Source organism: Leuciscus leuciscus (genome assembly GCF_965113295.1).
Source record: "Leuciscus leuciscus genome assembly, chromosome: 5".
Lineage (NCBI taxonomy): Eukaryota > Metazoa > Chordata > Actinopteri > Cypriniformes > Leuciscidae > Leuciscus > Leuciscus leuciscus.
Genome location: NC_138729.1, coordinates 27,314,026 through 27,341,415, shown reverse-complemented (window position 1 = coordinate 27,341,415; position 27,390 = coordinate 27,314,026). Strand labels below are relative to the sequence as shown.

Sequence of the window (27,390 nt, the reverse complement as noted above, 5' to 3'; positions counted from 1 at the left end):
TTTTCATTTATTAGGGTTGCCGATGACTAATCTGTGAATTATGAGTCATACCTCTTACAGTAGAAATGGGTAGAGCCTCGTGTGGTCAGAATCCACGGAAGCGCCCCCACGAGCTAAATATCAGCGCGAGTCCTTTAAGTTTCAGCATCTATTTCGTGAACGGAAAGTGGAACAAAAGCCTCAACGCATTGTGTAGACGACATGTTCAGGCCTTCTACTACCCACATGCTGTATAGTCTATTAATGAACTTATCAAACCACTCCATTGGTGCTGTGGATTTTGTGGATAATGTGTTGACCGAGAGCCTGAATGTCAAATTGCAGTTTACCATTCTGAATAGCTGGGGGGAAACCCATTTTGCGATTATTATGTTAATGCCTGTCGATGCCACAGCATTATTTCATTTTCCAGTCTATAGGAAAAATGGCATAGGCTTTAGTTAGGCCCACGAAATAGCAAAATATTTGTTTCTAAAAAACCATTGTTTCTTTGGCCAATTTTGTTTACTGGATGTTGATTCTTTTTCTTTCTTTCTTTCACTTTACAGATGCCTTTTATGTATTGCCTTTCATTTATTTCGTGAAAATTATTTATTTTATTTGTCCCACAGTTTTTCAAGACTTGTTTTCCAAGTAAACAGGAGACTGGCATGATGTGACATTTGAGTTGTGATGAAAAATCAAGATACATTTATTGTTGTTTTGCATGTAGCCTAGGCTACATCAAATTCTGGCTATACAATTATGGAGGCGAAAATAAGTTAAAATGTAATTTCCACCACAAAATTAGTGGAGGTGAAATTAAGTTCAAATGTAATTTCCACCACAAAAAGCTGTTGAACTAGACAAAGTACATAATTTAAGATCGGATGTTCATGACTTTTAGAAAAACTTCAACAATGAGAGAATTCACCTGTTATGCATGTGTACTGTCACACATATTCAGTTGTGTTTGTTCTTAGTTTCGTTTTCATGGACTTTTAGTTTGTATTCATTAGTCCTATGGTTGAGTTTCCTGCCACTCATCAGTTTCCGGACACTAATCTTCATCACAGCTGTTCTCATTTAGCTGGATGATGACATCACTGGCTATAAATGAACTAAGTTAATAACTTCTTCTTTTTTTTTTCAACAAAAATGAAGCATCACTGATCTTATGTTGGACTATGACACTATATTCTTCTAGATCTGCTGTACAGTCGAAACAAACTTTGTTGCATTATTTTCCTGTTATCACTGTGAAGCTGCTTTGAAACAATCTGTATTGTAAAAAGCTCTATATAAATAAAGGTGACTTGACTAGTTCATCCCCATGTGTATTTGCGTCCTTCATCTTCATTCAGTATTTGTCCTGTCTCGTTTTTGTTAGCGTGAGTGTAAGTTGTGTCAGTTCTGAACCTTCTGTGGATTTTTATTCAACTCTGTGTTTGGAATTTCCGTTGTGTATTCCTAAACCCTTACTGACATGTACACACACAATGAGACTAAAAAAAAGAAAAACACCCATACATTTTAATATTTGTACAAAGTCATTTTGTCACACAGTATATTTTTACAAAAATATGTATTAGTATACACAGAAATGACATGTATAAGAACATGATACACCTGAAAAACAAATGTTCCTTCTGAAGTAAACAAAAGCAGATCAAAGCTTTGGGACTAACATTCTAAAATATATATGTGAGAGGATTTATATTTCTTCGTTTATGTATAGGCTTAAAAACAGGTAGACAAAAAAGGTTAATGTAGGGGTAGTTCAGGCAGTTCATTAATAGAACGAAAGGTGAACGGAATCATTCATCAAGGGAACACACTATGGTCACACAGGCAAAAACAATGAAACTAAACCAAAACAGAACATACATGATATGGCACTTTTGCTATGCTATTTATTTGTTTTTGCAATGGCACACAGAATATTGAATTAAAAAAAATATTTTCATAGTCACAGTTATTTCTTAGGTGTACAGAACACACACACACACACACACACACACACACACACACACACACACACACACACACACACACACACACACACACACACACACACACACACACACACACACACACACACACACACACACACACACACAATTATTATTACAAACTGTAATCCTAAAATGCTTGGACAGTATTTTTTGCAGTTTGGCCTACTTTTCTTTTGTAAACTGCTCCAATTTTAATATTAAGGCTGCCTTCTTCCAACTGCTGCTTTCAGATCCTTCCATTGATATTTAATTGGTTTTAAATCTGGATTTATATCTGGATTTTATATTGCTTGCCACTTCAAAACTGTTTTGTTTTCAACCATTCCTGGAAGTTTTTTTCTTTTTTGGAGGTTTACAGACATTTTGACCTTTGATGCTGGCTGAATTTACGGTAAGGTAAAGAAATGCCGGCACTTGCTTATCTGGGCAGTCTGAAAATAGATGGAATCTTTAGCTCGACAAAGGCAGCGTTTTCTGTTCCCTTATTTTGCAATTTCTGTCTGTTCAACAAGGCAGTTGTGTTTGTCAAACTATTTTAGTAAACAAGTTTCAGCAAAATTATCATCCACTTATTATTCATGCAGTACACAAAAATTCCCATCTTCAACAAAACGAGAATTTGAGTCTAAGACTTGAGTCTAGATTTGAGTAAGTTTGCTTTTTTTTTATCGGTAACAATTTAGATAAATCCATTGTAGTAAAGGGCATGTAGATATTATCAAAATAAAGCTTTATGCTTCTTATGTCATACTTTTCTCCTGTAAAGTATGCAATCATTATAAGACAAGTTTCCTTGTTACACGTTACGTATAGTTACAGCACACTATAAATTATGGGTTACACTTTATTTTAAGGTGTCATTGTTACAGTGTAATTATATATTTAAGTACTGAGTAATATTAAGCAACTACATGTACTTACTATAGGGTTAGGGTAGGATTAGGATTTGGTTTAGGGTTAGTTGCATATAATTATGCATAATTGATTGTTATTACTATGGTAAGTACATGTAACATATGTAACAAGGACACTGTAAAATAAAGTGTTACCAAATTACTGATAATTATATCCGTCCTTCGGATGAGACGTTAAACTGAGGTCCTGACTATCTGTGGTCATTAAAAATCCCAGGATGTCCTCGAAAAAGAGTATAGGTGTAACACCGGCATCCTGGCCAAATTTGCCCCTTGGCCTCTGTCCATCATGGCCTCCTAATCATCCCTATACTGATTGGCTTCCTCACTCTGTCTCCTCTCCACCAATAAGCTGGTGTGTGTGGGGCGTTCTGGTACAATATGGCTGCCGTCGCATCATCCAGGTGGATGCTGCACATTGGTGGTTGTTGAAGAGATTCCCCCTTCCATGTAGTGGCAAGCAATATAAAATCCAGATATAAATCCAGATATAAAACCAATTAAATATCAATGGTTTGAGTACCCAGAAAAGCGCTATATCAATGTAACGAATTGTTATTATTATAATAAAACCCACACTAACCTAACCTAATATAGTAGTAGCTAATTATTACTCAGTACTTAAATAAACTGTAACACGTGCACCTTAAAGTAAAGTGTAACCATTTATATTAACCATTTAATTTTAATATAAATAATATTTATTTTATAAGTATCAAATGTTTTACTGCTCCTGGCTTTTCTGCTGTTTAAATATATAGAGAAAGCGATTCAGATTCTGCTTGATATTTTACATAACAGTATTATAATGCACCAGCCTAAAAAAAAAAGCTAAATTTCTCTGCCATAGTGAAATATCAGTCTTTAGATCCCAAAACACAAATTTCAGATGACAGTCATTTTTGTGTACATTATATCTGGAGTGAGCTCAGTCAAGCCACTAAAACATGAAACTGAAAGTATATTTCAAATCTTTTCAAGAGAATGGAAACCATGCAGTTTTCAAAGTGAAACAGTGAAAGTAGTTTGCAGATAAAAGAGACTTTCCTGCACATTTGTGATAAGAAACATACAATATGAAAGGAAACAACTTTTTAAAAATTCTTTATATATGTGTGCATGCAGTTTCCCCCGACAAATGTATAGGTATTTCCCCTAATTATTTTTATTTGATTATTAAGCTGTTTTAATCTTATTACATTCAGGATGGAAGATCATTTTAGGCTATATAAATGATTCTTCTGTTCACACTTTGAGTTTTTATTACTAATGAATTCTAATAACTAATACAATAGAAAAAACCCCGCAAATTATATTACAAAACGTGAATACAAAAGTCCATTGTCTTGTGTTAATTATCACCAATGAGTTAACAAAATCCACTAATGAGATTCAGAAGTAAAGTTGGTTACACTGCATTTCAAGGTGTCCTTGTTACAGTGTAATTACATTTAACCACTGAGTAATATTAATGAACCAAGGTGTCCTTGTTACAGTGTAATTACATTTAACCACTGAGTAATATTAATGAACCAACTGTACTTACTATAAAGTAGGGTTAGGAATATGGTTTGGTTAAGGGTTAGGTGCATTATGCATAATTTACTGTTAAGTAAGATGTGTAATAAGAACACTAAAATTAAGTGTTACAGTAAATGAAACAAAGTCCTGAAAAAGAATAGAGGATGTAGAGCTTCAAAAGAATATGCAATATATATATATATATATATATATATATATATATATATATAGAGAGAGAGAGAGAGAGAGAGAGAGAGAGAGAGAGAGAGAGAGTATTATCTTTCCATCTCCACTTAGAGTAAAGCTAGATAATTATTTTCCACTGACATTGCATCAAATACTTTTTTTTTGTTCCACTCCTTTATCACTTCCTCTTTTGAGCATCAATATAAACTGCAGAAGACGCCTCTCGTCCTATAGACCCGCTTCACTCCACGCCTGATCTCAGCCTCAACATGTCACTGAACTCATATTTACTGCTGGCAGTTTTTGCAGTCTGCTGCTTCTCAACCCACATGGGTAAGAGTCTAGAAAAAAAAAAACTGTTATATTTAATCATAACATTCAAAATTATTGTATAATATTTATATGATGTGTATTCATTTAATACAGACTTGTGTATTAACCTGCATTAACTTAATTTATTTGATCAAATATGTCTATAAATAAGGTGCTTTTAAAGTTAAAAGGGGGATCTGTGTTATCATTTACTTTATGCTCTCAGCTGTTGTTGTTGGGATGCACAAATGTACTTTAATTCATGCCTTTGATTCTGATCAAATGATTTTAATATTGTACTTATGAGAAACATAATTCTGTTTCAGCATTCCCAATGGATGGGATTGCTACCAACAACAAGTGTCAGTGTCTGACCACCACCTCAGCCATAATCCCACCTCGTCTGTTCCATAAGATTGAGATCCTGCCTCCAGGAGCACACTGTCGTAAAACCGAGATCTTGTGAGTCATGATGTTTTGCCTCTATACGCTTCAATCACAGACATGGGGAAATGTGCATGGGGGTGGGCATTTCCTCTGTTCTAACAAACCTCAGAGCTCTTGAAAATACCTTACATTATTTGCACATTTACCCACACAGCTCTCAGACAAATGTCACTTATAGCCCAGACCAATATTGTTGCATATAGTCATCAAATCTCTTTCAATTCTTCAGGGTTACCAAAATGGACGGCAAAACAGTTTGCATAAACCCCGAAGCACGATGGATCAACAATATCATCTCAAAAGTAATGAGAAGGTAGGATATCAAGTTTTAACTCCCAAAATCGAAACGGTCTAATCTAGATTTTACCTTCTTTTTTTTTGTTCTTTCTTTGCGTTGTCTAACTATCTTCTCCTTTTGTTTCTTTTTCCTTTAGCAAAAGAACTGTAAAGGAAACTGCTGTGCCCACTGCGGCATAAATCAATGTGAACAAGAACAACCGCAAGAAAGATATTTTCCATTTTCTCAACTATTCCTTTTGTTCAAACTGCTAACTCTAGTGTGCTGAATGCTATACAGTTATATGTTGTTATCGTAGGCTGCCTAAAAAAACCTGTATTATTTTGAAATAAAAATCTCACAACCTTCTTCCTTTTAAATGACATCTTTATTGCCTTTAAGGTAGGACACTAGGACAGGACTTTCAGTTTGTTTTACAAATGGGCCACACATAGCACCATTTTCAGTTGCAAAACAACACAATAAAGATGAGTTTTGTATTTCAAATCATAACCATATGCGTTAATAAACCAAAACATATTTAGAAAACATGTATTCCTCAGTTGAGTCATTGAGAAAAGCCAATGATAAAGCCATCATCAAGTTGGGAAACTGCTTTCCCCCCAGCCAATTCCAGTCATTGTGTCTCAAGTTTATTAAAATTATGCTTTACATATTACAATCATGCAGGTCCTTCATTAATTAGAATTTCTCAACAAGACTGACCTCAATCCCTGATGCCACAGTCCACATTCAAGGAAAGACTTGCGCTATATTCCACATGCATTTCTAACTAGTTTTAAAACACTGCATGTTCAATCTGGATTAAAATAGCATGGCCAGTCAGACCCTTTGCCAATTATATTTGGAAATGTATATTCAGCTGGTTCAGTGGGAATTTCTGTGAGGGATACTGGATATGTTTTAAACATATACACACAATATAAGCCTCAGAAAACAAAACTACTGCTACCACAGAACCAGTGCAAAAGCAAACTGACTTAGCACTGCTGACCATAACAGCAACATTATAACAGGATCACGGTCACTTTAGTAGTCAACATGTCTCTCTGGTGAAGAATACAGATGGATGGGTGGATGGAGGGGATGCTGGTGCTGGCTCACTCTGTAAGCGTCTTGCTTTCACAGGCAGTACTGCTGTAGAAAAGATGATTCAGACTAGGCACAGTTTGATCAAAGTGGAATGCTCTAATTGTGAATCATTTTCTGCAAAAGTCAATTCATAGAGGCTGATAAGACTCACAGTTTTGTTCATGTTGTGTTGGATGTTGCTTTTAGAAATTATGCAATGTCAAATACTGCTCATCATTTTCTGATTAAATTAAGTTTTTGATGACCATCAGCTATTAAAAAATGTGAACGTGTTGTCTGTATCCAAACCAAATATGTAATTAAACTTTACAGGGATGGGAGGTAATCAGTGTGGTTATTGTTTTTGTGTGTCCAATGGCAGTAAGTGATAAGCAACATGCAGCCAGAGGTGGACAGTAACAAAGTACATTTACTTGAGTACTGTACTTAAGAACACTTTTTGAGTTTCTGTACTTTACTTGAGTATAATTTTTTCTGGAAACTTTTTACTTTAACTTCACTACATTTGAAAGACAACTTTTTACTCCACAACATTTCTGTCAAGGTCCTTAGAAAGTAGTAATGTCAGTCAGGGGATGATTGTGGTTGCAGGGGTTGCATTTTGGTTGGAAATGAAAGTCAGATTGACGTCGTCAACATCCAACTTCAGACGAATTTTGTCATTGTTTTGGAGCACACTAGCTTATAGATAACATTAAGGCTAACATATTCATACTAAAAGCCAAAAAACTTTAAATAGGGCACTATTTGAGGGAACAGCCATTTGGGTGTCCGAAACCATTGTGGACGTTATTGAGTGCACTTATTCAATCTCACATTCAATCCCACTACTGGAACTGTGTTCTAGAAATAAATGTGATATTGATATGAGGGTAGGTATGCAGGCATAGAGTCAGAGGCATAAGGTACTGTAAGTATTACATACAACAATGCAACAATAATAAAACAATGCATTGACATTTACTTTTTACTTTTGATACTTAAGTACTAAAAACAAGTACTTCTGTACTTTTACTTTTGTAAAAATCGGTCTTTACAACATTTACTTGTTACGGAGTAATATTTGACCAGTAGTTTCTGTACTTTCACTCAAGTAAGGAAGTTGTGTACTTTGTCCACCTCTGCATGCAGCACACATAGTCCAACACCTCATAGTCAACTTTAGCACCTGTAACCTTTCTTCTTTTGAAACTTTTTACTTATACCAGCTGCACACAGAAAAAAGGCACAGTCTGCTAAAGCATGGTGAGCTATAGCTTTGTCCAAGTAGTCATTGCGTGTCTATTAGACAAGTACTTCCACCAACTTCCACTCCTCACAGGTTAAACATCATAAAATGCTCCAGGATTTTAACTCAACAACTTGCTTTAAAAAAAATTATGATTGCTTGTTTGGACAAAAAAAATATTTTGGTTTATTAAAGTCTGAATTCACAAGCAATCATGCAGAGAAATAACAACAGTAATGTCACTGGTATCAAATAAATGCTTTATAAGTTATTCTAGTTTGGCCAAATTCAGCTTAATGCTGGAATACACTACACAACTTTTGCCCAGATTTTTGCCTCGATTTACAGTCTGTAGCAGCGTAAGCTTCCTAAAGAGAAAATCTGAATATCTGATTTCACAGAAAATTGCGTAGTGTATGATGGGGACGTATTCAGATTTTTTTCCGCTTCAGACTATCCATCCAGTCAAACATGTTTGATTATTTTTTGCAACATGGCGCATGTTTCTGCATGTTTGTGTTATTGTGAAAGTCTGTTAGTATGTGATCCTCAGCCGTTTAGTGTATGATGCCCAGTTTTTTTTACAAAATCGGCAAGTGTATGATGCCTACTGTTTTAAAATCTGTTCAGAATTAAAAAGTCATGTAGCCTTCATTTAAGTCATTCCAGTTTTAAGAGAAATTTAGTAAACCATAAATCCTTGAGAACCATACAAATTTAGATATAACAGGGAGATAAAACGGCCTCTCACAACAGAAATGCTCTTAAAGGGGTCATGACATGAATTTTTTATTATTATTTAATATGTTTCTTGAGGTCTTTTTGCACCCCAAAACAATTATTTTCAACCCTCATTGACTTCTGTAATTATCTGTTTTTAAAGGGCGGCTCCTTTAAGGCCTTTCCGTAAACGGACGCTGTTATGATTGGCTAACATCATTGCACAATGCTATTGCACACGAGTCAGTGTTTTGAAAATGTAATCCATATAAAACCATCATTTACAGACGAAGCCTTATCAAATATAGTTTATGATTTGCAAATGAGCTTCTGTCAGATCAAAAAGAGACGACTGCTCCAACTGTTAACAAAAGTTTCTTTGAAAACTCTACATTACACTGTGCCTTATTTACAAAACAATCTGCGGTCAAATTCTCTGATCAAACATATAATCCTCTGACATTATCCAGGATGGCATTAAAAAATAAACTACTGGTTCCTGCCGCTGATATCCTTCTGAAATCTCTACAGAGCTCACAATTTGTAACAAATCCTTCCCAAAGCCCTAAAATTATACTTACTTATTTTTTTTGTCCAGAAAGCGTATTTCATTTCATTTTGATAATATTTTTGCTATATTTTAATTAAGTATTTTTGGAGATTTTTGTTATTTTTTATTTAATTTATCTTTAAATTACTAGATTTTGTCAATAAATAAATATTTAAGAAAATTATTTTAACTTAAATTCTAACTCACTCACAATTTCATGCATAACCCTTTTAATTCAGCTCAAAATATCTTACATTGGGAGTCTTTGCCAACCTCTTGTGGAAAAGAAAATAATATAACATATTTCATGACTCTTGGCCTTATAGCCCTACATGGAGCAAATGAGCTGTTCCGCTGGGTCCTAAAGTCAGTTTCTCTTCAGTAAGCATTCAGATACACATGTAGACATTATGAAATAATTTTATTTGGTAAAGTTTTAGCATTTTTAGGTTTTTCTATGTGTGCTGAAGCATTCCTTGCATTCCATTAATTCCCAAGGGGGTTAAATTGACCCGCAAGGGAAGGATTTGTTACCTTCGAATACAGTCAATTTATTTGTATGTGTATTCGTGGTTCAAGTGCGACAAAGGTCCTAGGGTCTTGGACCACTCCGATGAACACTCAATAAAAATAAAATATAAATTAAAAAAAAGATTTAGTTTCCGGTCAAAATGACCTGAGGGAAGGATAAGGTATTAAATAGGATGCAGTTGTGACGCAACGCTCGCATCCGGTGTAGGCATATGTAAATGGGTTTGCCCGCGTGACGTCACAAATCCCCCAATATCCAAATGAGCCATGATTTAATAAATGCTTTGTTTATAATGAGGAGTATGTTTTAATCTCTGAAACGTACAGAATGTTTTAATGGTATAAAGACCTCTTTCATGTCAAAAGATCAAGGCAAATTTGATTTAACATGTCATGACTCCTTTAAATCATATGCTTGTACCAAACTAAAAAAATGAGAGAGTAATTTTTCTCATTTCCAACAAATCACAAAATGGCATTTATAAATATGAATTAACGTTCAATTTGTACCGATGCAGCTGACAAGCCATTAGCATTGAAAAAAGCGTGAAACAACAAGACAAAGCAGATTCTGCCTTCATTTACTCAACCTCATGTCATTTTTTTCTTCTGTGGAACACACGCAAAAAAAGAAATTTCTCAGTGTTTTTGTCCATACAACGGTCAAAAATGGAAGTCTGTTGGGTTACCAAAATGTTTCTTTTTTGTTCCACAGAAGAAATGATAGCTTTTGCGTTAGTTCTACCAGGAAGACTCTAAGCCACGTCTTTCATTCATACTATTAGGTCTGGCCAATCACTGATTGACACTTGAAGTATATAAGCACTGAACTCTCGGTTTTATGTTCGCAGTTGATGACGGTGACGTTCCCCTCCATCCTCTCCACAACCACCATGTTGGCCCCTGTCCATCCATCGGGTGTAGGCTCTGCACCTGCCTTTATCTTCAGGCACAATCAGCCGAATCTACATCACCAAGGATTGGGACTAAGGACGGGGTCTACGCCAAAGAACTTATACAACTAAGCATACATCTGTTCATTCTTTACGGAATAAACACCCTGCAAACGTTCACCTGCCCTCTGAGTCTTTCTGGTAGAAATAGTAACACAGGATTGAAAAAACGTGAGAGAGTGAGTAAATTATGGCAGAATTTTTGCCATAAACTATCCCTTACCCTCCTAGCTAGTCTTCTTGTAGCAATAAATTGTACCAATTACGCCAACCCTGCCAATCAAATATTCTTTTGAAATGCTCGTTGACATAAATGAGGCAGGGAGGACTTTGTATTGTGTAAATATACATCAGTACGAGGATGTGATTTCGATGTTGCAAGCAGCAAGAGAAAAAAGCAAACATACAAAGCTGGGTTATAATCAGTAGGGCTGGGATCCTCTTTGATGGTGTCAATTTTGGACTGAATTATGCATGTTTTGCATAATACTTCACATTGCACTATGAAGGATTTCGATTAAAACTAGATTAAAAATAGTTTTCCTCTTCATTATCTTAATGCAAATCCATCTTCTGGTAATGTCGAATAGGGGAACTTGAGTTTGAATCAGACAGGATGCAGTGAATATTTGATGTTGCAAAATAAAGAGACAAATGTGGTTTTATTGTACTTGGGGAAATTTACAAATCAGGTCATTTATTTAAATTCATTACACTTCCTTTGTCAAATTTATGAGATGTTGAAGGGGAATTTAAAAGATGATGATCGAAACAAAGTCTTAATACTCGTGCTGACATTATTATGCAACACGATCTGTCTTCATGTTACACATTTCTACCATCCATATACTGACACATGGCTTATACAATCTCACATTCAGATTCAGACAAACGGATCAATTTCCCTGAAAGCAGCATTTGTTTTGTACCAAACAGAGAATCCCAACCCTAATTTGGTATTAAGCTTTTGTTTTCAAATTGGAAAATGTAATAATAAGATCATACAATCGTGTGCAAAGGTTAAAAAAAGGAACAAAGTAGGTGAGAACTTCACTCCTTAATGTGTGTGCCTATAGTTTTAGGGGCTCATTATATTGTCCATGATTTGGGGTTTAGGAGAGTGAGGGAAGGCGGGCTGCACTACCTGTGGATAGGCAGATGCAGCCCATTGAGGGGGGGTAAAGGCGGGTGGTACTCCAGCTGAGCCAGGAGGGAAAAGTGATCGGAGGGGATGTGCGGGTGTGGGCAGCCTGTTATGTTGTTGTCCTTCAGCCACTGACTTTCCAGTGGACCCAGAACCCCCAAAACACTCATATGTGTCTTAGAGAAGAAGACGTAGTCAATCACACCCTTCAAAAAAACAAGAGGAAACAGGTTTTCAAAAAAGGGCACTAATCTCAATATGCAGCATGCATCTAGAAATGGTCAATTGTAAATGCAACAAAAAAATGATAATTTGCGCTAATAATTTAAACTCAGGAGCCCAAAAGCAGCCAGTAACCTGGTTTCCATGCAATACAATAACAAAGCGAGAAGCGAGGAGCGATTCACTAACGAATGACTCCTATGAACCAAGTCTTTTTAAGAGTCAGTCAAAAGGTTTATTTTTGAATCAGACTCACTTAGTAAGGGAATCATTCAGACTCATTACTGACTCTCTTGACGTGAACCATGAGTCATTTTTTTAAATGAACCAGGAACATTTATTGTGATGTTGCGAGACTATTTACTGACTTGATATTCATTTGACAATTAAAGATTCATAGAGTTTTGTTGTAATAAATGAAAAATGGTGTTCTATAATAAATAATTGTATTCTAAAGAAAATGAGCAAGAAGCTATGAACTCAATGAATTAAAGCACATCTGAACAACCTCACTGACCTAATTCTGTAATTTGTCAATAAATAAGATGTTTAGCTCCAAAATGTTAATTTTTTTTTAAATGGATGGATCCCAAGTCATTTTTTGCCATTTCTAGAGCCCTTATATAGAAAATACCCAAGACCCTATGATCTCTATTTCCATTTTGAGTAAAAAAAAAGGTAACACTTTATTTTAAGATGACTTAGTATAGTAATAACAGTAAGTTATGCATGATTACAAGTAACTAACCCTAAACCAAACCCTAACCGTAACTGTATAGTAAGTACATGTAGTTAATTCATATTACTCAGTACTTATTTGAGCAAGTACAATGCAATTATGTCACCTTAAAATAAAGAGTAACAAAAAAATAATAAAAATATCTCTGAATTATGAATCTCCTTACCTTGAAGTCATAAGTGTAGTTGGTGTAGGGCATGAGATTCCCTTCATAGGCACTCTTCAGCTGGAAACTGTGCGTGATACTGCCATCAGGCTTGCCGTTTTTACCGTTGCAATTGAAGTTGGTTAAACAATCGCTGTACCGCAGTTCCTTAAAGTCTTTGTGATTTTCTGCAACTCCACCACTACTCAGATATTCCACCACACCTGTGAGGAAAAGCCAGGAAACCTAGTGATGCTGAGGCAAGGGCTTCATGCCAAATCTGACTTAGGCGAAAGTTGATGTCATTATGTCTCTTAGCACTGTCATTAAAGGGACAGTTCACACAAAATGTAAAATGATGTCATCATTTACTCACCTTCATGTCATCCCAAACCTGTTTGACATTTTTTTTCTTCTGTAGGACAGATGTTATTTTGCAAAATGTCTCAGTGATTTTTGTCAATACAATGGAAGTCAATGGTTAGCAACATTCTTCTAAATATCTTCTTTTATGTTCCACAGAAGAAAGTAAGTCATACAGATTTGCAACGACATGAAGTTGAGTAAATGATGACAGAATTGTAATTTTTGGGTGAACAGTCCCTTTAATATCGTAGTAGCAGGTGGATGTGGTTGTGTAAGGAACAGAAAGGCCAATTTCATATTTTATGGCTTCTGTGCTTGAAGTTGTAGTTCATATTTCAGACGAGCCTTTTCAAAAGTTCACACTTATCACTTATTTAAATGAGCCACACTAACAGAGCAATAAAGAGTTCACCAGAGTTCATTTTATTCACACCAAACATGCCAAGTGCGAAGCACCCTTCATAAGAACTTACTTACACAATACAGATTGCTCATGTGTGTTCCCCATTCTTTCTAATAATTTATCTTTAATAAGCAGTTCTAAATATTACTCACCAGAGTCAGGGAGGGAGTTGAGGTCAGCACACAGGACGATAGGGATGGAGCTGGTGTCTGACGTGGGCGAGGCAGAGTTGATGGATCCCGAGGCCCTCTCAGCGATACTTTTTAGCTCAGACAGGAACATCATGGTCTGGATGAGCTTCACATCGGAGTACTCTGGATCCCAGTGCATGTGGGCATCAGCTACCAGCAGGAGCTGTTTCTCTGGAGGCTGCTTTAAACCTGCAATATAACACCACTAAAGCAAATGGGACGAAAATATTTCAATAAAGAGGAGGAAATGGAGCTGCCTCCTTTAATTACTGAGATTTGGAGAATCTACAATTCACTATGTAACATCTAAATAAGATATTTCATTATCAAGGTCATTGAAACAGGAGAAACTCTGAAACACTGTGAAAACAGGAAACTCTGTTTTGAAAGTGCAATCTATATCGCAATCATTTAAAGCACAAATTATTGTGAATTGATTTCACAGGAAAAAATTAAGAAAATGCTGAGAAAGAAGAAATAAAGTAGAACTTGAGTCTTATATGGAAGTAAAATAATGACAAATGGTTTTGAAACAAAAAAGCTTGTTGAATTGCACTACTTGAAATAAATATGCATTGCATTAACTCTGCTTGCATTTTAATGGATTGTATTTTTAGGGCTTGCATTTTTATGGGCTGAAATTCAACATGGTTGTATATTTAAGCTGTGAATATTTCAATTCAAAACATTTCACACACGTTTTCATTTTTAAAAATTCAATAATCCATATTCACATCCCCAATAAGGTGCAAGTTTGGTCTTTTATATCACTGTATTAGTCCATTTAGCGTTAAGAATCCTGGATAATGACCTATTGAGGGAATCCCTAGTTCTAAGAAAACTAAACAACCAAGAGAAATATATGTCTACTACTTCAGATTTAACGTTTAATCTGTACATCACCATCGAGGAATAACATTACAGGCTAATCTCGTTCACGGTAGAGAAAGCTGCTTACATGTGCAAAACTAACTGTGAAGACTTAAATGTAAACACAGATTTTGTGTCTTTATCAGCTTTTCCATAACTACTACTGGCCCTGATAATCATCACAAATACTGACCGCATGCTCCATTTCTGTAAATCAGTTTTTTTATGAATGAATGACTCTCTCACCCCTTGCTCTAGTCTTCATCAACAAATGACAACAAATCGCTTGCACCCCCTGCTGGTGAGACAGACTAACAGCTATAAAAATTATCAATTGGCCGTTCCCGGATGTCAAATGTTGAATTTTCTGTCACTGAATTTGTAAAGCGAAATGAAATGGACCGAATTGCCTGTCGAATATTATAGGTTGCATTTTTAAACAGAATGAATATTTTGGAAGTGAATATTAAAGGTGAATATGGATTATTGAATTTTTTTAAATGAAAACGTATGTAAAATGTTTTGAATTTAAATACTCACAGCTTAAATATACAACCATGTTGAATTTCAGCCCATGAAAATGCAAGCCCTAAAAATACAATCCATTATTAAAGCTGCAAGCAGCGATGAAAGGGCCCTCGCACCCGTGCCATCAACACTCGGTGGCTTTAGGAAGACAGAGCATGGTTGGGAAATGTACATTTAAGGAGGTATATATAGTAAGAGTATGTCAAAGTAAGTTACAAAATGTTTTGTATAATGGTGATAATAGCATGCTTCATGACTCAGCTAAGTGTTGCTAGCATGTTTAGTCTGTTTCTAGCATGCTTAGTACACAATAATTATGTGGTTAGTACTGCATTACTGTGTTAACCATGTCAGTTTCTGTTGCCAGTAGGTGGCGTTATGACTATAACTGAATATGAGCATGGATGTGTGTTCAGGACAGAACTCTTATCAAACGTGTGAAGTTTGGTGCAAATTGGACATTGCCTTCTTGAGTAACAACAAAGTCATGTTTCATTGAATTAGCATTCTTTAGCACTTAGCTAAGCATTGTTAGCATGTTTTAACATGTTTCTAGCATGTTTAGAACTCAATGGCATTTTTAACATGTTGCTAGAACGGCATCAACGTGTTAAACATGTCACTTCCTGTTGCCAGTAGGTGGCGCTATTACTATAACTGAACATTCTCATGTAGATGTGTTCAGGCCATGACTCTTATTAAAAGTGTGAAGTTTGGGGCAGATTGGACATTCCATGCCTGAGTTACAGCAAATTCCTATTTAATTGCAATAATAGCATGCTTTAGCACTTAGCTAAGAGTTATCTAGCATGTTTTAGCATGTTTCTAGTATGTTGTTAGCATGTTTAACACTTGCTGGCACTTTTTTATATGTTATTAGGAGTCCATAACAGTGTTAAACATGTCACTTCCTGTTGCCAGCAGGTGGCGCTATGACTGTAACTGAATATAAGCATGGTCATGTGTTCAGGACAGAACGCTTATCAAAAGTGTGAAGTTTGGGGCAGATTGGACATTCCATGCCTGAGTTACAGCAAATTCATATTTAATTGCAGTAATATCATTCTTTAGCACTTAGCTAAGTGTTTGCTAGTATGTTTTAGCATGTCTCTAGTATGTTGGTAGGATGTTTAGCACCTACTGGCATTTTTTTATATGTTATTAGGAGTCAAGAACAGTGTTAAACGTCACTTCCTGTTGCCAGCAGGTGGCGCTATGACTATAACTAAATATGAGCATGGACATGTGTTCAAGAGATAACTCTTATCAAACGTGTGAAGTTTGGGGTAGATTGTACATTGCCTTCTTGAGTAACAACAAAGTCCTGTTTCATTGAATTAGCATGCTTTAGCACTTAGCTAAGTATTGCTAGCATGTTTTAATATGTTTCTAGCATGTTTAGAACTCAATGGCATTTTTAACATGTTGCTAGAACGGCATCAACGTGTTAAACATGTCACTTCCTGTTACCAGTAGGTGGCGCTATTACTATAACTGAATTTGAGCATAGACATGTGTTCAGGCCATGATTCTTATCAAACGTGTGAAGTTTGGGGTAGATTGGACATTCCATGCCTGAGTTACAACAAATTCCTATTTAATTGCAGTAATAGCATGCTTTAGCACTTAGCTAAGTGTTTACTAGCATGTTTCTAGTATGTTGCTAACCTGTTTAGCACTTGCTGGCTCTTTTTTATATGTTATTAGGAGACCACAACAGTGTTAAACATGTCACTTCCTGTTGACAGCAGGTGGCGCTATTACTATAACTGAATATTCTCATGTAGATGTGTTCAGGCCATGACTCTTATCAAACGTGTGAAGTTTGGGGCAGATTGGACATTCCATGCCTGAGTTACAGCAACTTCCTATTTAATTGCAATAATAGCATGCTTTAGCACTTAGCTAAGAGTTTGCTAGCATGTTTTAGCATGCTTCTAGTATGTTGTTAGCATGTTTAGCACTTGCTGGCACTTTTTTATATGTTATTAGGAGTCCATAACAGTGTTAAACATGTCACTTCCTGTTGCCAGCAGGTGGCGCTATGACTATAACTGAATATGAGCATGGTCATGTGTTCAGGACAGAACGCTTATCAAACGTGTGAAGTTCGGGGCAGATTGGACATTCCATGCCTGAGTTACAGCAACTTCCTGTTTCATGGCGAAACATCGAAATTTGTCAGGCCGCCGAGGACCCGCCCTTCGACGAAAACTCAAGATCTTCGCAATTTAACGTCGCAAAGGCCTTAAGATTACACTCACCAAATTTGAAGATGATCAGATTAAAACTGTAGGAGGAGTTCGTTAAAGTACGAGGCCTGAAAATGGCAAAAACTGCACAAAAATCTGAGAGGAAGTTCAAAATGGCTGACTTCCTGTTGTGTTTAGGGCTATGCTCCAAGAGACTTTTTTGTAGGTATTAGGTCATTACATGTATGTACCGAATTTTGTGCACGTACGTGGAACGTTGCGGGAGGCGCACTCCGTTGAACTTTTATAGGTGGCGCTATCGAGCCATTTTGCCCCGTCCAATTCTGAAACCTATATCAGATGTAAATTTTCGCCAGTTCTGACGCGTGTGCAAAGTTTTGTGAGTTTTCGAGCATGTTTAGGCCCTCAAAAATGCAATTAAATGCGGAGAAGAATAATAATAATAATAATAATAAACAGAGCAATTCCAAGAGGGTCCTCACACCATCGGTGCTCGGGCCCTAAAAATGCAAGCAGGGTTAATGCAATACACATTTTTTCAAGTAGTGCAATTCAACAAGCTTTTTTATTTCAAAAACATTTGTCATTATTTTACTTCCAGTCTTATCTGAAACACTGCTGACAAATGTATTTTGATGAACAACTGAAGACTTCAGAGACACAGACCAAGAGACTGTTAAATTTGTCACATTTCAAAAGTGTGCATGCAGCTGAAGAAATTGTATTCAGCTGGACATGTAGTGTTATCACTGAAATACAACCTAGCAATACATTTGACAACCACAGAATGTGTTTATCAGAATTCTGTTTATCAGACCACCACATAACCCAGCATTTTGGGTTACAAAATTTTGACTGCCATAAATGTTTAATTTAATTTAATTGTTTTATCTTCTTAAACACTGAGAAAAATGCTATTATTGATGTTATTTTTTTAAAGTGTTTAACATCCAGGTAGCAATCAATGTCTTATAGATGGATAACTGGATGGATGTTTGTAAAAATTAATTCTACTTTATTTTCAAAGACAGTAGTTATTATTGTCATCCCAGGTACACATTTTTAACTTTGAGATCTACTGCCATCTACAGGACGAGGCTAAACAGCAGCGTGTGAAGAAGAGGAAACCAGGAGCTATTTAATGTCAATTACAGAGTTATTATTCAATGTCCTTACCAGTAGTAAATAGGTCTTCCTTCACCTCCAACAAGACAGCTACTCCAATGTTATCTTTGGTCATGACTCTGTTCAGCATAACCTCTGAGCCCTCTGAATTTGCCATTGCAACCTGATTGAACTCCACTGTGTTTTTCTGCACCAGAGCGAATCTAGAAAGTAATAAAGAGGCAAAAGATGAGCTGGATGTCAATTCACTTTAAACCTCATAAAAGATGGAAGGGGTTACTCACTTCTCAGTCTTGAAGAAAACAGCACAGCCGTCCACATGTTTCCGCTCCTGTTCTGACACGAGTTTGGCACGAGACTTTGGACAGAAAAAGCCATCATATCCACGCTCTTTCAGTGTTTCCAGAAAGAAAGTGTAGTACTGCTCTGTTTCCACCTCCTGCACATGCAGTTGGAGAATTAGAGCTAAGTGGAAACCACTGCAGATATCAAAAGCACCATACAAACTTCAAGGGAAATCTATTGTTTCAATGCATATTTAAGAATTTAGCTTTGATTATTGTGAAAAAAAAACAACACATTTTCATTAACCATAACAGAAATTACAGACATGAGAGGTACACTACTACTCAAAGGTTCGGCGGGTCTGTAATAATAATACCAAAAAAAAAAACTTTTATCCAGCAAATATGCAAAAAATATCAAAAGTGACAGTAAAGTACTTTTACAATATTATAAAAGATTTCTATTTCAAATAAATGCTGTTCTTTTGAATTTTCTACTCAAGAAATCCTGAAAAAATAAATAATATTAAGACAACTAAAAAATATTAAGCAGCACAACTGTTATAGGTCTCAACAGGCCAAACAACTTTCACGCTCATAGTCAAAGCCATAGCGCCACCAACTGGCAGCACAAAGTATGTTACTTTCAAAATGCTAAGAAATCTCCTTTATTTTACCTGATTTGCTTCAAACTTGGTCAGAATGATGTCAAGACACTGCAGATGGACACCTGCTAAAGGATTCTTGATATCTTGTATACTGTCGTCATCACAACTCAGCAAACTTTAATATTCATTTTGGGTGTTTTTGAGACTTTTAGCATGCTTCAAATTGCATGAAACTCGACACACACACATTAGAGTTGTCAGCCAGTAAACATGGGCTAAAGCCTTAATAATGGGCATGTAGTAGGGACTCAGTAGTGCTACCTTTGAGTAAAATGGGGGGTAAGTTTTACCTACAGTCATCAAACTCAGTAAATATATTCTTCTCATCGAGCCGGACAACTTTCTAATTAAAAACAAGCTATCTTGTGCAATTATAACAAAATTATCCCAATATAAAAACACAAATACACTGAGTGAGCAAACATTTAGGTGAGATTTGAAATGGAAATGGAGCAATGTTTATATATGAATAAAATCCTTAATTAAATATGTCATCATATAAAGTGATCTCTTCAGAAGAAATTCCTAGACTTTCAGTGGATACATTTAAAAAAAAAAAAGATAATATAAAAAAATATGTAAATGACAGTAGGCGGTTCTTCCCTGTGGTTTTGAAAATCGATACATTCCAAGGTATAATATCAAAGTAGTATCGTGACAACACTAGTGTAGGGTGCCACAAATTCTTTAAAATTTTCAAAGGGTGCCGTGACTGAAAAAAGGTTGGGAAACACTGGTTTAGAGTTTAAAGTCTGTGTGAACCGGAAGTTGCAAACGACTTTTCTCCAGTGTTGTGACGTATTTCCAAGTGAAACGGAATATTGAACAGAGGGCAGAGTTTTACTTTAGCGCTCCTCCTCTCCATCTCTCGCTCATAGCAGACTAACGGTTTGAGGGGAGTGGTTAAGCGTTTTCAACCCAAGCCGTCAAACTGACGTCATCAGAAAAGGAACGCCATTCCAGATCGGAAGTAACTTTTCAGATTTTGATTAAAGATTACCACGGCAAAAAAATGTTTCTGTGTATTAACTTGGACGGATTCATTGTTCACCATAAGACTAGTAAGATGCGCTAACAAAGTAAATAGGGTCAATTTTGATTTCATGTCGACTTTAAAGAGGTCCTATTATGCTTTTGCACTTTTTCAACTTAAGTGTGTAATGTTGCAGTTTGAGCATAAAAAAGATCTGGAAGGTTAAAAAGCTTTGTCCACTCTACAGGGAGATATTTTATTTAACAGAATCCACTTTTCAAGAACTACAATGAACGGCTCGTTTGGACAACAACGCGATTTTTCCGGGCTTTATGAAGTCATAATGTTCCTCATTTAAATAATCCCTGCCCACGGAATACGCAGAAAAGCGGACAAGGGCTGGATGAGTTGCTGCTATGTCAACTAGACTGATTTTTTTTTCCCACATCTCATTTGTTTGACGTTCCTAAGGCTGACGAACTTAGAATGGGTACAATTTATTTTAAACACTATTCCTGAACATTATGTTTATCTGTGCGCTGCGGAGAACACCTTCCAGAACCACGATGCAGGCAACACACAAAAGCTTTGTGACTTGTAAGTATGTCTTATTATTTGTAGTATGTCTTATTATTTGTAGTTGCATTTTCTATTACCAGTCCTAATTATAAGTTTTATGTTGTTGCTACACTCGCCTGTTAGCCAACATTAGTGTTGATATAGTGTTGTTTACTATAGCTTTTGTAAGGCTGTTCACCGCCCCTTAGGAAGATGAACTATGTTTTTGTGATCGATTACTGTTTGTATAACCATAGTTTTCTGACAAATTTGTTTATAAAAAATGATTAAATGGTGGATAACATCGTACCTATAATGTACAAGAAAAACATAGCACTCTGAAATGTCCTGTGAAATCCGTGCTTGCAAAGTCCATGCATGAAATCCGTTCTGGATGCTCCTCGTTTGTTAACTGAATTGGGTTTGAAATTGCCGCCATCCTTTATATTTACACTAGAGCAGAACTCGCGGTTATGGAGGGGTGGGACATTTCCCGAACACACGCTAAGCGCTGCCAATCACAACACACTAGGCAGTAAAAATGTGAATTTGTGAATTTATTTATTGTTTTTTTTTAACAATCAAGCATGAAAGAATATTCTAGAACACCCCCATTTAGACTTCGTTAAATGTATAGGCATAATAGGACCTGTTTAACCCATTCATTGCTGTGTGCTTTTGCCTGCGTTAATGGATAAGAAATCTCTCAGGCCTTGTCTTTTTCTATAAATTTGAATAACAAAATAAAGGCATAGATCCAGTTCATTTGTAGTACAGTGACAACATAGTTTTAAATAATTTGTTTAATAATTAGGTTAATAAAAATGTAAAAAGACCTTAAGGGAAATACTTCTGGACTTAAAAAAAAAAAGATTTAAGCTGCAAATTATAACTTCAAACTCATTTGAAAGTGACCTATAACATCCTATGACATGAAATACATCATAGTGGCACCAACTGTCAGCAGTAAATTTGACGTAGTTCTTTTATATTTACCCGCTTTAAATGCACATTGCCCGCCGTGCACAGTTGGCGGTGGCGCCGGTGCTTGGGCCTATCATTGCTACTTGTAGCTATATTACTTAGAAATTTTCCTTTAGCACCCAATCTGCATATTAGACTGATTTCTGAAGGGTCATGTGACACATAAGACTGTAATGTAATGAAGTAATGATGCTGAAAAATCAGCTTTGCCATCACATGGATAAATTACATATTAAATCATATTAAAATACAATACAGTCATATTAAACTGTATTTCACAATATTACTGTTTCAAAGACTTCTTTCAAAGACCCCAACCTTTTGGACGGCAGTGTATATTTTGCTCATTTTAATTGAGATTTTGTGAGCTTCATATTGTGGATATGTACCTGCAGGCTGATGATGTCAGCGTCACAGTTAGTGATCTCCTCCATGATGCCCTTCTTCCTGTACTCCCAGTTAAGGGCCCATGAGGGACAATAGCCGTACAACTGCCTTGTTGCATACTTGTCACAGAGCACATTGTAGCACATTACTGTGAACACAGCTTGAGAACACAGAGATTTAATATTAGCTTTGCGGTTGCTAAATCAGGCTTTTCAAAAGCCTGTGACGGGATGCAACTATGTACCTGTGGGCATCATTTGGTCTCGCTCCCTCAAGGTGATCCAAGGTCTTTGGGGGAGTTGTTCAGGGTGGACTAATTTTTGGGAGGGGAAATAGTTGAAGTAAGTCAAATGAATAACTTAATTAAATGAATAACATGTGTACTGTATTAATAAGCCACTATGTACCTGTGTCCGTAATTACCTGCAAGATTGTCAAGCATGTAATTCAACAACTTCCTTGTTCCATCAGGCTCCTGATACAGGTTGAGTATATCCTGGGACAATGGATTACCTGCAAAAGAAATATTGTTCTCAGGCCTAATTAAAAAATTGCATGTTTGTTCTGCACATATAAACCTTCAAAAAAGCTTCACCTTTGAGGCCGAGGGTTTGCAACTGGAACAGCCGACCAAGTTCATAAGGCAAAACTCGTAAACAATTGTTGTTCAAAAGCAATTCCCTTGAAATACACACAGTACAAAACATGTTACCATGTTTAGTGTAACTGAATAAAATCGTTCAAAGTGAACTATTGATTAGACATTTTAGCTTAAATAGAGTAATAAGCCCTCTGAGTCACATCCTAATTATATTTTTATACATTTTGCCTATTTTAAACGGAAACAATAAAACAATTTAATGTTCTTAATGACTATTGTCTTTAAGAACCTGCATGTGCTGAGAGGCTGCATTCAGTCTGACAGGACCTCATGGAGACGGACCCATTTGTTAAAACGCACCTGAGAGTCACCATGTTGCCAAGTTCTGCTGGCAGGCTGCGCAGTTTGTTGGAGGACAGGTTCAGGTAGACGAGATGGGGCAGCTTTGCGATTTCAGGGGGAATCCGGCTCAGGTTGTTGTTGTTGATGTGGAGAGCAGTCAGATGGGTCAGCGTCCATAGTGAACTGCTCAGGCTTCTGACTCGCCCTGTACCACAGGAGCACAGACAGAGTTTGTGACAAACTTTTTTTCACCAAATATCCCGGAGAACACACACTCACACTGATAAATGATTATCTTCAGCATTAGAAGTCACTTTGAAAAAAAAAAAAACTTTTTAGTAGTTCAGTATAAGTAGGTTTTCTTTTCATGTTTCACTTCAGTGATTTATTCATTCATTTCTCTTGTCAGTGTTCCTTCAATGGCACATTTTTTTTTAAATAAGTTGAGGAATAAGGTTGAAGAAGTGAGGAATAATAACTAACCAGAAATCTCCAACTCGGTCCAGTATGATTTCTTCCCACTGGCCGCTTCCTCGGCTGACATGATGGTGTATAATCTGCGTGGGTCTGGAGGATCATATTTTTCCTTTGGCATGCCTGTTAATCTGAAAATTCATGCAGAAAATATATGATTCGGCACTATTTCTCTTACTTACAGTATGTCATTTTCTCAAAAGACAAATATTTGTATGAATTTGCATATTTGTATGAATCATAAGAAACTGGGAGAAAGTTGAAAGTCTGATCTATGAGTCAGCTGGCAGTATAAGTGTAATTGTAGTCGTCAGTTGAGGAACGCCGTGAGAGTGGCCCTGTCCCAAATGGCACCCTAAGCACTCACAGTCTTCCTACAAGTCCGCACTTTCATGACGTAAAGTCTGCTGCAGAGCTCACATCAGTGCGGGCTCTACAAAAGTGCGCATCAAGGGCGCATATCGACCATAAAGGGGGCACTCGCGAGCACCCTTCTGAAACCTAAAATGACAAACGGGTCACCCTACGGTCTCATGGTCTTAATGGACACGTGCACGCGGCAGCCATTGTAAGTCCACAAGACCGAAAGTGCATGAAGTGTGCCATTTGGGACAGGGCCAGTGAGTCCCTCTAAGGCCTCAGACCAAACTGACCGCCCTTAGACACACTAACATTATGTAAACATGATGTAAATAAGACAACAAACAAGCCCTTATACTTGCGCAAAGAAAACCTTTTTCTGACAACGGTTAAGAATTGCTTAAGGTGATTTTAAAATAAAGCTTATGAAAAACACTATGTAGTCACTAAGGTTGTAAAATATCAACATATCATCTACACTACAGTTCAACAGTTTGGGGTCGGTAAGATTTTTAAAATGTTTTTGAAATATGTCTCTTATTCTCTCCAAAGGTAAAACCAATACTGTGAAATACTGTTTTCAATTTTAATACATTTTAAAATGTAATTTATTCCAGTGATGGTAAAGCTGTATTTTCAGCATCATTACTCCAGTCTTCAGTGTCACATGAACCTTAAGAAATCATTATAATATGCTAATTTGGTGCTCAAGAAACATTTCTTATTATAAGTGTTGAAAACGATTTTGTTGCTAATCCAGGATACTTTTATTCAGGATTCTTTGATGAATAGAAAGTTAAAAAGAACAGCATTTATTTGAAATAGAAACATTTTGTAGCATTATAAATGTCTTACTGTCACTTTTGATTATTTTAATGTGTCCTTAAAAGTATTAATTCCTTTAAAAAAATAATTTCTTCATAGACCACAAACTTTTGATCAATATATTCTAAAATACAAACCAGCATGAGAGATCCTGAGTGCTTACTGAGAGACAGACAGCTGATGTTTACACTGAAATGTTTGAGTAGTTGATACAGTATCTCTCATGCTGAGCCAAGACATTATGGCAATCTAGGGCACTGACAGAGTTTAACTTAGTTGAACTTTGGAGACGTCGCAGAAGTTTCTTATCAATCCCTTTCAGCTGTAAAAAGATGAAAGCAAATAAAGAGCACTTTCACATAAGACACTATTAATAGGTAGAACCACCAGCAATAGTTTTGAACAGGCCCTTATTTGTCTTGCATAGAAAGAACATGTGCCGCGCTGTAATCATTCAGTCGCAGCTGTTACACACAAAAGCACACAGCCAAACTCTGCCAAAGATCTGTTTGGGTATAACATATCCTTCTTTTGCATATGTTTTATTTGTTGTTTTGTTTGTTTTTTACATGCAGAACTTCAGACACTTCATTAATTCTACTGGACTCTGGACTAGATATCATATATCAGTTTGTCACACAGACATCATATTGCACAGCAACCATATGTCTCACTTCTCATCAACATTGTATATTGCTGCTGTCAGTACTCCTGCATATGTACGTATAAGGTATATTTCATACCTATATATATATATATTAATTTTTTAATTTTTTATGTACATTATGTGTACACTGTGCATACTGTTCAATGTGTGTATTGTGAGTTCTGTAACTAAACCGCTGTGTGTATATAGTCATGAGACAAAAAGTTATTTGACTGAACACTATGGCGTTTAATATGCAAACGAACGCTGGGTCACGATAATGACAGCTGTGGCGTTACGTAACCTGCTCTTTGAAGTTACTAAGTAACTTCCATGAATAAAACAAAAACACAAGTTCTGAACTGAATCTTACTTGCACGTACTGTTTAAAATGCCTTCAACAACGTCGTGGTGTTTTGCATTAACGTTACAGGTAACAGCGAGTCAACGACTCAGTACGTTAGTTGTTGTCAACCACTCAAACGGCGGGGTTTGTGTTATGTAAGGCTATTATTATTAGCTATTCTTGCCATGTCAAAAAAAAGTTGTGGCCTGGGTGATTTAACATGAAATAAGTTTCGTTGGAGAGTTGACAACCACAACATGAAAAGCAGGAGCAGATCTGGCTGTGCCACCAGTTCAGACATTCCTCTTCATCACCAAATACGGTCATATATAAATCAGGAGAATCTGTGGCGTGTAATAGGTTGAAACACTGTTCTCTCGTGTTTATTAAGTTACAGAACACACACATTCTCCTCGTCTGATCCTCTGGAGGTAGAGCTGCGTGGAGACGTCAGGCATATTTGACACCCAACAATATACACAACAGAAAATCATCACGCCGGAATGCAGGACGTACACTCTTACCTGCATTCGGGAGGTGGAAGAGGAGCTGCTGGTGGGATATAATCAGAGACATACAGACAAACTGTGACCGATCCTCATCCTGAGAGTCGGGCAGAAGGAAGGACAACACTCTGAGCTTCCGCTCCAGTCAACGGTCCCCTTACAACCTACAACTAGCGATAGTAAGTCCGACTCATTTATGCGAATCGGTTCTTTCGAACAGTTAACTTTAAAAGAATCGGTTCAAACAACAAGCTTTGGCTATTATTTTACGACATTACGTAATTGTGTCACTCACGTGGTCCCAACGTCACACATTCCACAAGGTCTAATAAAAAAAAAAAAATTCCATAAAGTGGGCATATTTGGTTTTTTATTTATTTTATATGAAGTTTATATATTCGTTTTCATCAACTTGTACGTAACAAAACGTTATGATTGATTTCGTATGTTATTTGGTTTATTAATTTACTTTTCACCCCGTTAGTCAAATCCTCCGTTCACCCCAAATGCTCTCGGTTCTCGTATGTATTGCTCAAAGTGTGAATCGAACAGGTCGGAAAGGTGATTCTCCGTTCAATAATTGGTTCGGATCAATCGATTCATTGAAAAGATCCGCCTCAAAGAACGATTCGTGCAATTTTACTCACAACCTCTCTAAAAATACAGCTCACCTGCAGGGAGTGGAGTGGAGACCATTGTGCTCTTGCAATAATACTCTATATACAGCTTTATTTTATTATAGTA

The 27,390-nt window shown here is 36.5% G+C and overlaps 1 protein-coding gene across 3 annotated transcripts; it reads right to left on the bottom strand.

The window, feature by feature from the left end:
- Positions 1–4,656: 4,656 nt before the first annotated feature.
- On the bottom strand, positions 4,657–26,824 carry cnot6l (CCR4-NOT transcription complex, subunit 6-like). 3 transcript variants are annotated; one of them, XM_082168769.1, is made up of 13 exons: positions 26,665–26,685; positions 23,973–24,094; positions 23,508–23,694; positions 23,142–23,227; positions 22,970–23,059; positions 22,791–22,859; positions 22,549–22,706; positions 18,977–19,131; positions 18,744–18,895; positions 13,918–14,145; positions 13,018–13,220; positions 11,891–12,096; positions 4,657–4,956 (listed from the first exon to the last, which is right to left on the bottom strand). In XM_082168769.1, exons 2-13 carry the CDS (start codon positions 24,082–24,084, stop codon positions 4,857–4,859), a joined length of 1,746 nt encoding a protein of 581 aa, XP_082024895.1. In that variant the 5' UTR covers positions 24,085–24,094; positions 26,665–26,685; the 3' UTR covers positions 4,657–4,856. The 3 variants fall into 3 exon arrangements, with proteins under 3 accessions (XP_082024895.1, XP_082024893.1, XP_082024894.1); XM_082168767.1 differs by lacking the exon at positions 4,657–4,956 and adding an exon at positions 6,018–6,809 and having other exon boundaries at positions 26,665–26,824; XM_082168768.1 differs by lacking the exon at positions 4,657–4,956 and adding an exon at positions 6,018–6,806 and having other exon boundaries at positions 26,665–26,824.
- Positions 26,825–27,390: the final 566 nt, after the last annotated feature.

Coding starts and splice junctions, on each gene's coding strand:
- cnot6l (XM_082168769.1), bottom strand. CDS start 24,084: ATGCCAAAGGAAAAATATGATCCTCCAGACCCACGCAGATTATACACC. Junction 22,707..22,790: donor AGACCAAATGATGCCCACAG/GTACATAGTTGC, acceptor TGTGTTCTCAAG/CTGTGTTCACAGTAATGTGC. Junction 12,097..13,017: donor ACTACACTTATGACTTCAAG/GTAAGGAGATTC, acceptor GTTTTTTTGAAG/GGTGTGATTGACTACGTCTT.